At 38.4% G+C, this 15,468-nt stretch overlaps 1 protein-coding gene across 1 annotated transcript in view; it reads right to left on the minus strand.

The window, feature by feature from the left end:
• Positions 1-15,468, minus strand: part of cdkal1 (CDK5 regulatory subunit associated protein 1-like 1) — a 245,557-nt gene that overhangs the window by 204,116 nt on the left and 25,973 nt on the right. Inside the window, exon 4 of the mRNA XM_061718279.1 lies at positions 653-737. Coding sequence (XP_061574263.1) covers positions 653-737 — 85 coding nt within the window. The remainder of the gene's footprint in view (positions 1-652; positions 738-15,468) is intronic.

Raw genomic sequence — 15,468 nt, forward strand, 5'->3', positions numbered from 1 at the left:
GTGTGTGTGTGTGTGTCCAGTGGGACTGGTAGTACGTGGAATCTAACATGGGAAACATACTAAAAAGATCTAATAAACACAAGAACACACGTTTATGCATGAGAATAATTGGATTTGCAAAAAGGAATCACGATTGTTTTCATGGCTGTACTGGAGTAGAAAGTCATATTAGTCAAAAACATTTGCAGGATGAGTAGCATTCTTTAATTGTCATAAATTGAATCTTGATGGGCCAAATAAACATTATTCAGGCTGTTCTACTGATATACTAAATACCTATGAAAAAAATTATTTTCAATATTCTTTTATTGTTTACCGAGTGACATAACACCGACATTACCAGAAGCTTGTCTAAATACAGAATTCTCTCATTTCTCATCTTAATTTCTTCACTTCAGAAATAAAGATCTAGTTTCAAAACAAGTTTCACAGCTATATTTAAAGATATGATTATTCAATATTTCCAGTAGTTAAAGCTGCTGTGACTGATTCATTTTAAGAGAACATTAAAACCTGTTCGAGAATATTATTAATGTTCATCCAATGCCCATATAATGCCCTTATAATGCCCTAATCAGCTCATGTCAACTCCCCAGGTGAAGTTATAAATATACAGGCACTGGTGTTTGAGTCTGTATTTTGTGTAACATACTTGATTGAGTTCCTGAAGTGGTCCTCAGCTGGGTTTTTCACTGTGCAGCTGTTTAGTAACCACAGGTCTGCTTCTGCTGGGTCATCTGTAAAATGAAGCAAAGTTGAGTAAATTCTAAAGGATGAAATTGTAAGAATGACTTCCGCAAATGGCCAAAGAAAAAAATCCTATCATATGTACAGAATCAGACAAGGCAATTTCCTCTGTAGTTAAAACATGGATGGGTCAACATGTGCACATTTTCTTCAACTTAGATTTTAACCTCTACAAAGGTGTGAAAGAAATAACTTTGTTTAAACAACAAAACAGTGTAATTATGTGTCTAAGGGTTTAAAGTATTATGGTACAGTATAAATAACAGGTGTAGAAGAATTCATGAACAGATGTGAACCTCAGTTATGTTTTCCTTCAGTTAAAAAAAAAAAAAAAGAAAAAGCATTAATTTTCCCCGTTTACTAAAAAAATATATTTTAAATAAAACCAGTCAGACAATTTCAGCTTTGAAAATCATCCAACTTTGTTCTAAGACTCAGCATGACCTCACTTTAGTAGCAAGTTGATTTGGCGGTAGGGATGAGTAGCTGGGTAAGAACTGGTGCAAAAATGGGACCAGTTTAGGACTGGTCTGCATTAAAGTACTAATTGGCTCCAGGCAGATGGTACCAGACGTTTGGGATAAGTACCCCTATTGTAATATAAATTTTTTTTAAATTATAGTTTTGTCATGTCAGACAATAACCCGGCAAAAAGTGCACAAACACCTGCACAACTACTGTAAATGAAGGTGAAGCAGCTTCTGCAACTTGATCTACAATCCAGCTTCCATTAAGTCTGCGGTTATTAACTTGCTGCAAACTAGGGCCATTTAAAACTCTTATATTTTATGTTTTTAAATTATCCCAAAGCTGCTGCAAGTCACTAAGCAGCCTTGTTTTTTTAACCACTGCAGCTGATTATCTTGTAATAACTCTTAGCAACACAATTCACTGGACAACTGCTCATATGTCAAATGCCCACTGCTACTTGGCACATCTGTTCTTTAATGGGACTGCAGCACTTCAGATGTGATGTTTGATGAAAGTGATTCATATAAAAGTTAATAGGTCCAATATAACCGAAACTGTCATCACAAAGTGTAAACCATAAGAAGCAGACACATTGTCATGTCTGAAGAAAAAGCAGCGATGTTCACTTAAACATATGCTTGATCAGCATGCACAGCACTTTCCTACTCTTTTTGATATTAAGTTCAGTCCCTACTCAAGACAATGGTGGCAGGCTTATCATGGCACTGCCCGCAGAGCTGTCACACACAAAAACACACACACACTTGAAGAGCTGTGGCACCGCGGCAGTGGGAAGCTAGCGGCCTGCTCCTTAACGCCACATTGAACTAGATATTTCACTTAGAATCCATTTCCGTGTTGCAGTCAAGCATACAAACACACAAAAGCACACATATACACACACACACCATTCTCAGAAATTAGATAATCTGATATATACAAAGTGTGTGTTTCTGTGAAAAACACAGCATGTCCAAGAATGTGAAGAAAGGAGAGATTACCAACCACACCACATCTTGCCTGAGGAAAAGTTGTTCTCCTCAAACCCCTCTCTCCCTCAACAAAGAAAGCACACCGTTTATGGAGGAAAGGCGAGCTACTGTGTTAAAGCACCAAATTTATCAAACAGGATACAAGACAAGACAAATCCCCTCTCATTTTCATTTAAGCTAAACAATCCATATCAATACTATATAATACTGTATAATTGATTTTCTATGAGCTTAATTTGGTTAAAAAAAACATGCATATCAACATTTTAAATAAAACTTTTAATCCTGATCAAATTAATATAGAAACCATATCTTCTTTACAATATATATGTGCAGAAGCTTTAACTTTGAGGTGTCTGATTGGATCTTACAGTAAGCAACACTCGACCTTTTTTTCCTTGACATAAAACACAATTACAGTCCTCAATAAAGCACAAAAATGGTATGAATCACACTGAAAGATAAGTCAGGAGGTATAAGGTGTGGGTCTATCTTAGCTTTTGTCTGGTTGGAAATAGGAATACAAAAACATAGTTATTCTAAATGTACAAAAACTATGTATGAAAATTTAGGATAAAATGAAAAACTGACAATCAGTAAAGCGAATTGAGAACCAGCAGAGAGAAAGAGATAAAGAGAGTACGTTCAGCAGGCAAAAAAAATGCTAATTATCCCTTTCTTTATTAGCCTGACAACCAACACATACACACACGTAGGACTGTGCTGGGAGTGGTCTCAGCTGCGTTGCTGCTGCCGCCTCTCTGTCCCAAGGGAGTTTTCTCAACCGACAATAACAAGCTTTCCATCAGTTTAACATGCGCACAGGACACACACACACACACACACACACACACACACACAAAGACAGAGAGAGAGAGAGAGAGAGAGAGAGAGAGAGAGAGAGAGAAACCAATCATATCTACAGATTCAGCACAATTTGTCTGCAAACAGATAAAAATTACAGAGAGAAAATAACACCAGTGAACAGTACACTGGGAAATAAATGCGCCGGAGATGTAATGCTTGGATTTTTTAGATTTCTAGTTTTTTTTCTTTGCAATATACCATCAACAACAACTCTTAAATGAAAACTAAATTGAAATTACTCTTTAAGAGTAATTAAAACAAATGAAATAGTGCTAACTTCAAACATGTAGGTTTTAAAATATAAAACTCCACAATGGCTGTTGCTTTGAAAAAATACACTGTAGTTCAAAGTTAATCCCTTTTCAAAACAGTTATTGCTGACATACTTTGATTTACAACACAGCAAGGGAAAAAGTCACTTTTGCATTGCTTGTAAAAATTGCCCATATTTTTCAAAAAAGGCTGGGCTATAAAAAGTCACAGAAACTAGACTCAACATGAGGACCACATTAGCTGGCCACTTACAAAACCTTTCACATTTCCAGTGAATGTTGTCTATGCTCCTTTTTTCATCTCAAAAAGAAAGACATTATTGCTATGAATCATGTAAATAAATGAATTGACACTACTCATGGCTGTTATAAAAGCATAAATCACACTTGTCATTGCATTATTGCAATAATCAGATTGTATAAATCACTTTGTAAAAATCCAGATATATGTAAACAGTACAAATAAGTAGGGGTGTAACGGTATTTGTATTTCTCCCGTAACTACAGAGTACGAGCGTCACGGTTCGGTGCACGTAGTCACATGACAAATACATCTGAGTGAGTACTTAAAAAAGTTGAGTCCTCGCGTAAATCCAGGTGGCGATAATGAGCCTGAAAGATGTCAGCAACCGACATTACGGAACAAGCAGAAGAAAAAGAATGGAGTGTGGAGTTAGAAGAGCCGCCGGCTTTGTTTAAATCACGCGTGTTGTTTCACTTAGGTGCTACTGGCAATACATCAAACATGCTAACGCACATAAGACGGCACCCCGACATGCCAATCACTGGCGCGAGGAAAAAGACGTGTTCAACAACGTATCCCTTCTGTTCATTCATTTTGTTTTATTCTATCTATTTTTAACTTTTTTATAAAAGGAGATTGTTTTTAGGTTTGCATTCTGTTCAAAATAAATGAAAAAAGTTACCCTTATACACGTCTCATTTTTCGTTTCTTTTTTCCTGTTGTACCGAACCATGACTTCTGTGTACCGTTAAAAATATACAGTCAGTTGAATTAAATTGGTCTCAAATTCTAAAAGAAAGGTAATTCAAGAGAAACTCAATAGTTTCTCAGACATTTTTGATCATTTAAAGGGGACCTATTATGAAAAACACGTTTTTTCTTGTTTTAACATATATAAAGTGGTCTCCCCTCACCCTGCCAGCAGAGGGGAGACGAAATCCCATGAATTTCTGCAAGGTCTGTGACCCCCCGCCCGACAGAATCCCCCAGTGTCACGTGATTTTTTTTGAGCCGATTAGAATCTGCGCCTATGGTGACTACACCATAGGCGCAGAGGTTCGGCCTCCGCTGCTGAAACCACGCCCACAACCAGCTCTCTCCGCCGGCTGGAGCTCTGCCATTGTTTAGAAGCGGTGGCTGTTTGAACAGTGAGGGAGAGTAGAAATTAGATTTTGCATCGACATTTACCCTCTAAAGGGCTGAGTATACTTCTGCGTCACACACACGCAGAGCACACGGCGCACCCGTGGTGCCGTCACGAATCGTTCAGAGTTCTCCGTCTCTCCGTTTGGTCGCGGTGCAGTACCCCCCGCGGCCACTAGTTAGCGATCTTTTTCTGAATGGTTTATCCGACTTTTTCCGGTCACAGTAAATCAAAGAAATAAGGACAACTATTGTGCAAAAAACAAAAACAAAAAAAATCACATATAAACGAAGAAAAAAGCCCTGGAAGTTCACTACTGATTCAAACCGGAAACCGGAAATGCTTCGCTTTCAAACAAACCAATCACAGCCCTCTCGGTCTGCGTGTGGATGGCGTCTCCTCGACGCGTAGTTACAATTTTCGGGAGGTGCACGTCACTGACGGCGCATGTGACGGCGTGTCCTCTGCGTGTCCAAAAACCACACGCCGTAGACACGGCGTCGTTTTGACGCAGAAGTATAATTCAGCCTATAAAAGGATCAGTTCCCACAGCACGTACCCGGCAACTGCACACGAGTCAGCGGTAAGCTCCTTTTTTTTTATGTTATTTATATTTGTATGATCTTTGCATGGGCTAAGTATTTAGCTTAGCTCCGGAGCACCGGCGCCGCATACAGAGCTGCTCACGGACCGGCCCGGCTCCAGAGTTCCCTAACGGAGCCACTCACTCGTTAGGTAAATTAGTAATACATTTTTTTCTGTCTGGTTTCAGATCTTCCAAGCACCTGAAGCTGTTCAACGACACGTTCAGAAAACGCACGGTCCTGGGCCGCTCGGTGGCGCAGTGGGTTAAGCGGCGGCTCATATACTGAGGCTACAGTCCTCCTCCTGCAGCGGTCGCGGGTTCGAATCCAGCCCGCGCACCTTTGCTGCGTGTCTCCCCCGTTCTCTCTCTCTACCCCTTTCCAGTTTGCATCTCCAATAAAGGGCCACTAGAGCCCAAAAAAAATCTTAAAAAAAAAAAAAAGAAAACGCACGGTCCTTCCTTGAGCCAGCAATAGTGCATAAATGTTATTTATATACAACTCATATTTTATTTTTTTAACAATAAAGTTGTCATATGTGAAAATTCAGTGTTGTGATTTATTTACAGTTAACATGATTCATCTGTCTTGTAACATAAGAAATTATGAGAAATCTTCCTGTGTGAAGACGAGGTGACTAAAGGCTGATTTATGGTTCCGCGTTACACCAACGCAGAGCCTACGGCCTAGGGTACGCATCGATTTAACGCAGAACCGTAAATCAGGCTTTAAGATCCGTTTACAGCGTCCGAGCGTCCGACTATCACGTCGAGCTGCGTGACATCGGACGCTCTCTGTCCACACTGAAACTGTTAAACTCGCGGCCAGTTAGGACAGTCTAATACAAAAAAAATAAAGCCATGGAATTGATTTTGTCGCAGAAGCTTCTCGCATGGGACACGTTTTGTGTACGACGCAGCCGGCTGCTCTGGCCGGAGCGAGGCTTATTCTCCTCCCCTGCTACACGTCATTCAAGCAGCCAATCAGCGCAGAGCCTCATTATCATAGCCCCCCCCCCGCCCTGAAAATGAAGAGAAAAAAGGCTTTAGAAGCGGTAAAACTAGAGACAGGGTCCACAGGCTGGATTTGTGATTGTATGTAGAAAAAACAAGCTTTAGATTGTTTTTAAGACATTCAAGGCCTGTTTAAATAAATAAATAATAATAAATAAATATACATTAAATGCCATAATATGTCACCTTTAATGCCATTAGTGATGATTGATTTGACACAGAAAAATATAAATGGGTGTAACCACTTCTTTAAAATGATGCCTTAAATGGTTCCAGCAATTACGCAACTCTTCTTCTTAATGCTTCCTATGCCATCAGCATTTTAAAATATCCGACCAAATATCAGATTAGATAGGTTACCTTTTGGCAGACAAGTTGCAATATCAGTGTGAAAAAGAAGCCAGGTGTAACCTTTGAGTGACTCAGTATCTAAGTGCTCATAAATTCCCACCACTGGAAGATATGCGGGACTGTTAGACTCTTTCTGGAATCTCCTATTTGTATAATATTTGCATAAGCATAGACATGCAACCAATGGCATAGAAGTAATTTGGTTATTATTTGCCTGTTGTGCACATCAGGTTAGTGTGTGAGTTTATTGGGACAGAATGTGCACAAAACTGTTGACTTATCAGATGAAGTGGGGCCTAAGGGGCAGACGTGCATGCTGGTGGGTGTGTATGCAAGCATGTTGTGCACAGAGTCTAACATGGCAGTATTATAAAATATAACAACATACATCTTATCAATTCGTTATATATATATATATATATATATATATATATATATATATATATATATACCGTATTTTCTGGACTATAAGCCGCACCTGTATATAAACCGCACCCGCTCTATTTTTAAAAAAAATACAAAAAGATATACAAGCCGCACCTGTATATAAGCCGCACCCACTTTTATTTAAAAAAAAAAGATATTTAGCCGCAGATATTTCTGTTGTTAGATTAGATATTTACTACATGTACAGAAGGATTTTGAACTGTAAATGATGTACATGTTTGTACCTAAATAGATCCTTTCCTAACAGTGTCTTTTAACACGGCAGCAACTTTGCTGATTAAAACTGGACTGAACCAAGAGAAAATAACCGCTATTTATTTATCTATTTATCTGTTTGAAATCTGCTTCTACCTACTTTTATCTGCTAAAGAAGAAGTAAAGTATTCTTCTTTGCATTTATTTTATCTTAGTTTTTATTCTAATTCCGGTTAGCACTCCTCCGAGCGGTGGAAGAAAAATCCACAGAATAGCCGCACCTTTGTATAAGCCGCATGGTTCAAAACCTAGGAAAAAAGTAGCGGCTTATAGTCCAGAAAATACGGTATATATATCTTATTAGACCAGTATGATATGTAAATGGGAATATATCTAGAAATCAATATGTACTTAAGTCTGCTTTAAGACTTTTTTTCCTCCTCTTCTTCTTCTTCTGCAACAGAGCCGTTTATTTTCCTGCTGTCTCAGAGTCGACAGAAAACGTGGAGCTGAGATTTTCCTGAACATACTATCCCCTTAACCTCAGCGCCCTCTGTATCTGCACCCAAATATCCTCATCACTTGTGAGGACATATTAAAACTATTTGAGGAACTAAAACTTTATCCTTGATCGTAGGATGATTTAACAAAGTCAGGATTTCTGACTTTATAAAGTCAGAATTATTAAGAAGCTGTGAACAATTCTGTTGCAGCACAGAGGTGTTTCTGTTTTTTCAAAGTTGAATGCTAATACGTGTTGCAGCTGGTAGTGCAGCCGTCTAAGAGCAAGAAGGTCCTGGGTTCAATTCCTGCCGGGGACGCTGTGGGCACTGAGTGCATGTTAAGTTCCCCCATGACCTGGGTGGGGTTGGTGAAAAGGCCTTTCTGTGTGGAGTTTGCATGTTCTCCCTGTGTTCCCCTTGGGTAGCTAATTTGAGCTACCCTCACAAAAACATGCAGCAGTCCTGGGCTATACATGTAGGTGACTAAATACTTATTTTACCAAGGAATTTACCAATTAATTCAGTAAAAATCCTACAATGTGATTTCCTGGATTCTTCCCCCTATTCTGTCTCTCATAGTTGAAGTGAACCTATGATGAAAATTACAGGCCTCTCATCTTTTTCCTTTTTATGTTTTATCCTATACACGAATCATACACCAACCTCAGAAGATTGGGATTTTTTTTGTGTTTTCATGAATAAGAAATATGAGGAATTCCATCCATTTTATACTGCCTACCCTGCTATGCAGACACTTTTGTGCATGTGTGTTTTGTTTCAATTTGCTTGTATTCGTATGGAGGTATTTCTATGTGTGAAGATGCCCATACCAACTCAATCTTTTGAAAACATTGCCACTGACTGAACCAAATTACTAAATCAAATCCATGAGGTTATTCCTGGGCATGATACTTTAAATCACATAGAAAGGGCCTGTTGGATCCACAGCACCTGTGGTCAGTCCATGTGCGTGTTTGGGGAGACACATAAACAAGATCATACATATATTTCAATCCCACTGTTCTTTGCAATGAGAGAAAGAAGTTATGGGAGCAGGTGCAATAACAAACTAAGTATAGATAGAAATGCCAACAAAACAAAGAAAAGAACAAGGACTGGATGGTTGCAACTGCAGATAAAAAGAAAAAGATAAGTAGCACACACAAGCATGGAGGAGCATCACTGTTAGGAGTAAATAAGGTGAAAGCAGGGGAAGATGTCCAAATGAGATTTACTGTAAGAATAATCAAACAGGAAAGCATGAATGAGTAGAGTTGGAGTAACATAGCATCCAAAGTTGATATGAAGTAGCATGTTTATCAAAAATGATGATTAAAAAAAAAAAAAAAAAAAAAAACATGATTTTGTACATATGTCATATCTACTTTATGTGCAATTACACAAACATTTTGCTTCAAAAACACTTTAAAATGATGCAAGCTTTGCAAGTGTAGATGCTGATTTTATACGCAGGTGTATGTGTGCTGTACCCCACAGAGACAAACAGAGGCTCAGCTGCAGGGTCGGAACAGCCGGGAAACATTAAAACAATAAAACGCAGAATGGGAATAGGGTCATTTCCCCAAACTCCAACGTATCTACTGTATGCAGATGTACAAAAGGGCAGACATAAATCTACACATCTATAAGTCAACTGTTTCAAACATTTTACTAAAATGTTCTGATAGAATATGGTTTAAATTTACATTTTCCGATAGTGATAATATTCACTCACTTCTACACATTTCTTTCTTTCTTTCTACCAGTGTTTTTCATATGAATTCAGCATGTCCAATTGTATTACCCACGCTCCATTTTAAAATGGCAGTATCCTTGACTAAGTACAGAAACAATCCCCACAAATTTCAATGTTTTGTCTTCAATTTTTGCTTCAAGTAAATGTGTGTTGTTCTGCTTGTTTGGTAGCACTATGGAGCTCCCAGAGTGATTACTCTGCAAACAGATTTGTTTTCTTCCTGCCAGGGGAGTGCTTTGCTCTTTAAAATATTGTTGACTACAACAGTATCTGTCTTTGGGCTTTTCAAGCAATTCAGGGACAGTTGTTGCAGTCATACTGTGTATGTTTTTGCAGGAAAAGGAACTCTGGGCCCTCTACTGTCCAAACACTATAATTATCTCTCTATGATTGATAGGCGCCTTACACAACTAGAATTTCACTGAATATCCATATCAAGCTTTCAAACTGTGATATTCCTCACAAGCTATATCTGAACACAGTCAAAGATGCATGTCATCAATATCAAATGTTGATGACATGACAAGGAACCTAAATAATGTTTTTTACCCTGGTTATGAGTCTGTCCAGTCAATTTCTGTGTAAACTACACCAGAATATACAAGCAAGCCAAATGTTCTAAACCAAAATCAGAGCAGTGGAAGATCAGACTTTCTAATCCGGTTTTCAGCCCTGGTATTCGATATAAGGGCTAAAGCCGAGAAATTAGAGTGTGTTTGACTGGGTGTAAGACAGAAAGAGAAGAGGCGGAGAGCAGCCCTGGGGTCAATATGATGCTCCTGGTGCTTCACAAACCCCTCAATGACCCACTTTCTACCTTCCAACCCCAGCCTTCCCAAAGCACCACCACACCCCCAATTACCTCCACATGCACACACATACACAGCTTTCTCCCTTGTTATTTCTGCCCTCTACCCTCCAATCCATCCCACACATAATTTCTTCCACTGTCCCCCAGCCCCTCGAAAAGATTGCTCATCCTATACTGATACAAACACAGACACACAAACACACAGGACAAGCTGACCTTGAGATACAGTGAGTAGAGGGGATACAGGGGTAAGAATGCTGGAACAAGGGGTGGCTTTGGGGTGAATAGACACACTTGACTGAGCTAATAAGGGCGGTGTGGCTGATAGGCTGACCAGACAGCTGAGTGCCAGGTTTACTGGCTGGGAGGGACAGGTACACTGGAGGGCAGTGCTAGGGCAGTGACCCACTCACCAGCATTATGCATCTCAGAGTGAGGTCACTGTCATGAACTATGTCCTCACAGAAATTTGGAAGCAAGTGACAATTACTATTCTTGGCACAATTTATCAGTGAATCATTTTATTTACAAAATATCATGAATATATGGGGGGAAATGCAAAACAAAAGACCTTTGTGTTTAAAGTTTAATCCCCTAGATTTGTATCTTGTCTAGAAAACTCAATATATTTTAAGTGTAGCATGTGATGCATTTAATGCCAAAAATGTACTACATTTTCAATTCAGCCTTCATCCTATGCAGCTGAAAATATGCAGGTGGCCGGTGTGTATGTATATATTGACCATGTCTACATGCCTAAATGCATTGAGTTGCTGCCATGTGACCAGGTGCACCTAATAAAGTGGTCAGTGAGTGTGCGTGTGTGTGTGTATATATATATATATATATATATATATATATATATATATATATATATATATATATATATATATAAAAAGAGTTAGGATGTCAGGAAAGACAAGCTGGATTTGTTTGGTTAGGACACCCAGATTCCCAGCTGAATACATTTTTTTGCCTAAAAGGTTCCTGTTCCCCAAGGAAAAAGTGAGGATGCATGCATTCCGGTTGATAGGTATACTGGCCACTGTTGTGGTAATATATAAAATAGTTTATGGGGGACATATAACTTTCATATCCAGTCAAATTTCACAAATAAGGACTTGCGTAAGTAAGCATATTGTCACAAACTGTCCCACGAAGACATGCACACATAGCTCACACAGATGGACACTAACACACATTGTGGCCTTCGGGTTTGGCAGTTGGTCTTTCCGTCTAGCAGCCACTCAGCTGTGGATGATAATGCAATCAACTGTCATTAGAGAGATGTTGGCTGACTGCACATATGTCCACATGCAAACACACACACAGACACGCACACAAACCACCACTGATACCTGTCAATCATAAGTGGAAAAATTGCACACACTGCTGTATAAGATCTGAAAATATAAGTGTTTTCACTGACCCTTTTCAATTCTTCATTCTTAGACTTAACACGCAAATGAAAAAAATTATAGTGAAATCGATAAATTATTTTAAAAGTGAAAAATGATCCACATGTATAGACACAATTCATGTTAGTACTTTTCACTGTTCATTACTTTTCCCTCATGCACACACAAACCCAGTGTCGCAGACTGTAGTCCTTTCAGACACTACTTTTAAGTGTCTGAAATTCTCAGCTGTATCACTATGTGCATAATCTGCAGTCTCTATTGAAGAAAAATATTTCTAGGTGGGAGTGTCTCCATGTGTCAGTAAGCTCTAAGAAGAAAGGAGGGTATACGGAGTTAGGAACAGCAGGGGTCCATGATAACACTCACATCAACAGTTTGACAACATCTTGGGAAGATCTATTCACTTGGGATTTTTCTCCTGTCCTTAACAACTGTGAGTACATTACTATATGAGAGGGAGAGTCAGTTTGACAGGTTGAAGCAATAAGAGACGGGAACAAAAATGATGAAGGGCTGAGAGGGAGGGAAAGCATTAAAGCAAGAAGTAAGAAAAAAATGGAGGTGGAGCAAGAATGGAGATGACGAAAATAAAATCAAAAGACTCAAGACAGATGAGTTTGAGAGGGAGGTAAGAAAAAGGTAAAATATGCAGAAAATAGAAGGTGAACAAAATAATGAGGATGTGTAAAATAGGCCCAGCATTATAAGATTGAGATGTGGTGGGGTCTCGGTAAAAAAAAAAAAAATGATGATGATAAATGCTCCATGAAAAACCAGTGACTAACTTGGATTGGGGTGGGGATGGCTTTACTCTATGGGGCAAGAGGATCTAGAGAATCTGTCTCTCTTACATCTGATCACGAAGTCACACCTGGGTGCAGACAAATATCTTGTCTTAGACTAAAAGTACACAAAACATCTGAAATGGCACCACAAACAAAACGTCAATCAGATATCTATTGACTCAGGTTTGGACAAGTGGTGGAAGTCCTTAATATATTTGTTGACAGAACCAGTGGATGATTTGTAATTACCGGTAAAGTAAGTGGGACACTGCAAAGCAAGAATATAATAATGGATAGATACAAATATTTTGAGGCACTTTGAGGCTGAGTAATCCAAGGTAAAGGACACAAAAAGGCTTGTGGAGAAAAATAAGTGAAAATAGAAAGGGAATGATACACTCCTGGCAGTGGATTCAGTAAGATCTTAAATGTGCTTTAAGGATGATTTATTATGCTGCATACAAGCAAGGGATGGAAACCAGGCCTTTTGCCATTACATGTCTCACCTTGCAAAGATAGGATGATTTGAGGCCTCAGGTTCATGCAGTAATTGGGGCCAATCACTAGTCTGCAGCTCAGACAGAAAACCATTATGATCATCAGCACAGACATGAAAAGATATTTCACATAGTGAGAGAGGGATTATTAGTGTCAAGGGCACAAAAGTCATTGTGTCTGGGAGGAAAAAATGACCACTAAGGTTAGTGACAAAGTAATATAGCTGAGATTTAACTTGAGACACACTTCAGAGTGACACACGACACACACTTTCACTTTTTAGAAGATACGTATATTTTTTTCTGAATTTTCCTTTTTGTAATTTTCTTTTTTATAAAAAAAACTGTGAAAGATAATGCCTTGGGAAGTAGTGAAGGTCTTTGATGACATTTGTTTAATTGTTCATTGCACATGCATTTTGTTGCACACACAGACATAATTACATGTGTCATAACATCAGTGTCATGCTGTCATGTCATGTCTTACATTATTCCAAGAAATAAAATCAGTTAACAAAGAGATTTAAGAAAAGACAGAAAAGGGGAAAAATGTGACAATAAACAGAACCATGCAAACTAAGACGTTTATCAACTTCAACTGAACTCAGATCAATTCAGGAATGTATCAAACATAATCCAACCAAAACATTTAAATGCAGCACCCAGCATATTTCCAACATGAGATTTACAGTACTCTGGTCAAGGCTGGAAATGTAGTCGGTCAATTTAAAATGTTTAAAAAAAAAGTTACTTTTACTTAATAGAGCTCCTTCAAAAAAAAAAAAAAAAAGTATGAAGTACTGAGAACAGAACAAGGACCTGAACAAATTCAAAAATCAAAACTCAACATGCATCTGTGATGCTTAAAGTGGAACAATATTATTAAAAACCAAGTTTTTTTTATTCGGTTTTAGCTCTATAACTGTTTTTCATTGGCATTTTGTCCAAAGTATATGTAGAAATATCATGTATTTATGGGAAAACATTCTGGACAAAACAAATTACCGTACTACTACATTAAATATTAATCAAGTTGTCAACCTGAGACCTGTCAGCCTCCAACTTGAACTTCCTCATAGGTTTAAGCCCACCCCCCAACTTACTATGAGTGCATCTGTACTTGAATTTGAACCCAACAGTATCCTGATACTCAAGATTGAACTGACGCTCCTCATCATGTTTGAGATTCTTAACTCTTACATACGTCACACTACAATTCAAATAAATACCTAGAACATCATCTCTTTATCGTAATAAATGATAGCAAACATCGAAAAATATTAACCTGTAAACTTAATTCGGAAACTGTAAAAAGAAAAAGAAAAATAGAGAGACAGAGAGCGAGAGAGAGGTGTGCCTCAAAGCCAACTGACAAAGTCATGCACATCATGGTAACCGCAGGCAGTTCCCTATTTCACAACAATAACAGACTAGACAAATATTGGTACACCATTTTACCAACATTACAAAATGTGACTATATTTGCTGTTCACTCTAGGCAAGGGCAGTTAATAATCAATAGGATGTGTGCCCCCATGTGAGGCATGAAAATTTTACAGAAAGAAAAACGAAGGGCCACTGGAAGACCACAAGTTAATTTGGTGTGTACACAAAAAAGAATGTGTTGCAAGACTGCGAGGGATCAAGTTAGTTTCTCCTGCTCGTCACCTGGAAGAGAGGGACAAAGAGAAAGAAAGCTACGGGGGCACCTGTATGTAAAAGCTCACCTGCCCTCAGTGACTTGTGGCAATAAAGGTTGAGCCTTTGTAAAAACAGAGGTGGTAGCTAAGAGAATCTGTCCTCAATAGGTTTCAAATAGGAAATAGGATAAATAGGATTCCCCTATATTCATTGATGTGTCTAAAGATCTATTTAGTTTTGTTGTGATCACATTTCATGATTTTTATGGTTACTCTGCTGTTGATTTAGTAGAGAAAGCTGTATATAACACAGACATGGGACCTTGCATGCAAACATATGCCCTTTTGTAAACCGGTGCTACTAAACACAGTTTACAGACCTGCGCTCCATGTGGCCTTTAAAGAAAACAAAACAAGATTTAAGAGTCCGGTCTGCACATGTTCGTTTCCTTCACCCGCCACATGTTAACACACACCTGGCAGCAGCAGAAAGTTGCCAGATATTCACGCAGATGTTTCTTAAGATACAATTAATGCACAAAATTAAAAGTCATTAATCTTATAGCAATATATAACTAATAGATAATCAATGCCAAATGATAACTCTCTTAAATTTTATGGAGGTTTATTAACATATTCATCCGTCCTTCAGTCAATTAAAATCTTCTTCTGAGAGTGATGCAGTAGGGATTGTTGGAAACCTAAAAGAAAAAAAAATGCTTGAATAC

This window comes from Cololabis saira, chromosome 3, assembly GCF_033807715.1.
Source record: "Cololabis saira isolate AMF1-May2022 chromosome 3, fColSai1.1, whole genome shotgun sequence".
Lineage (NCBI taxonomy): Eukaryota > Metazoa > Chordata > Actinopteri > Beloniformes > Belonidae > Cololabis > Cololabis saira.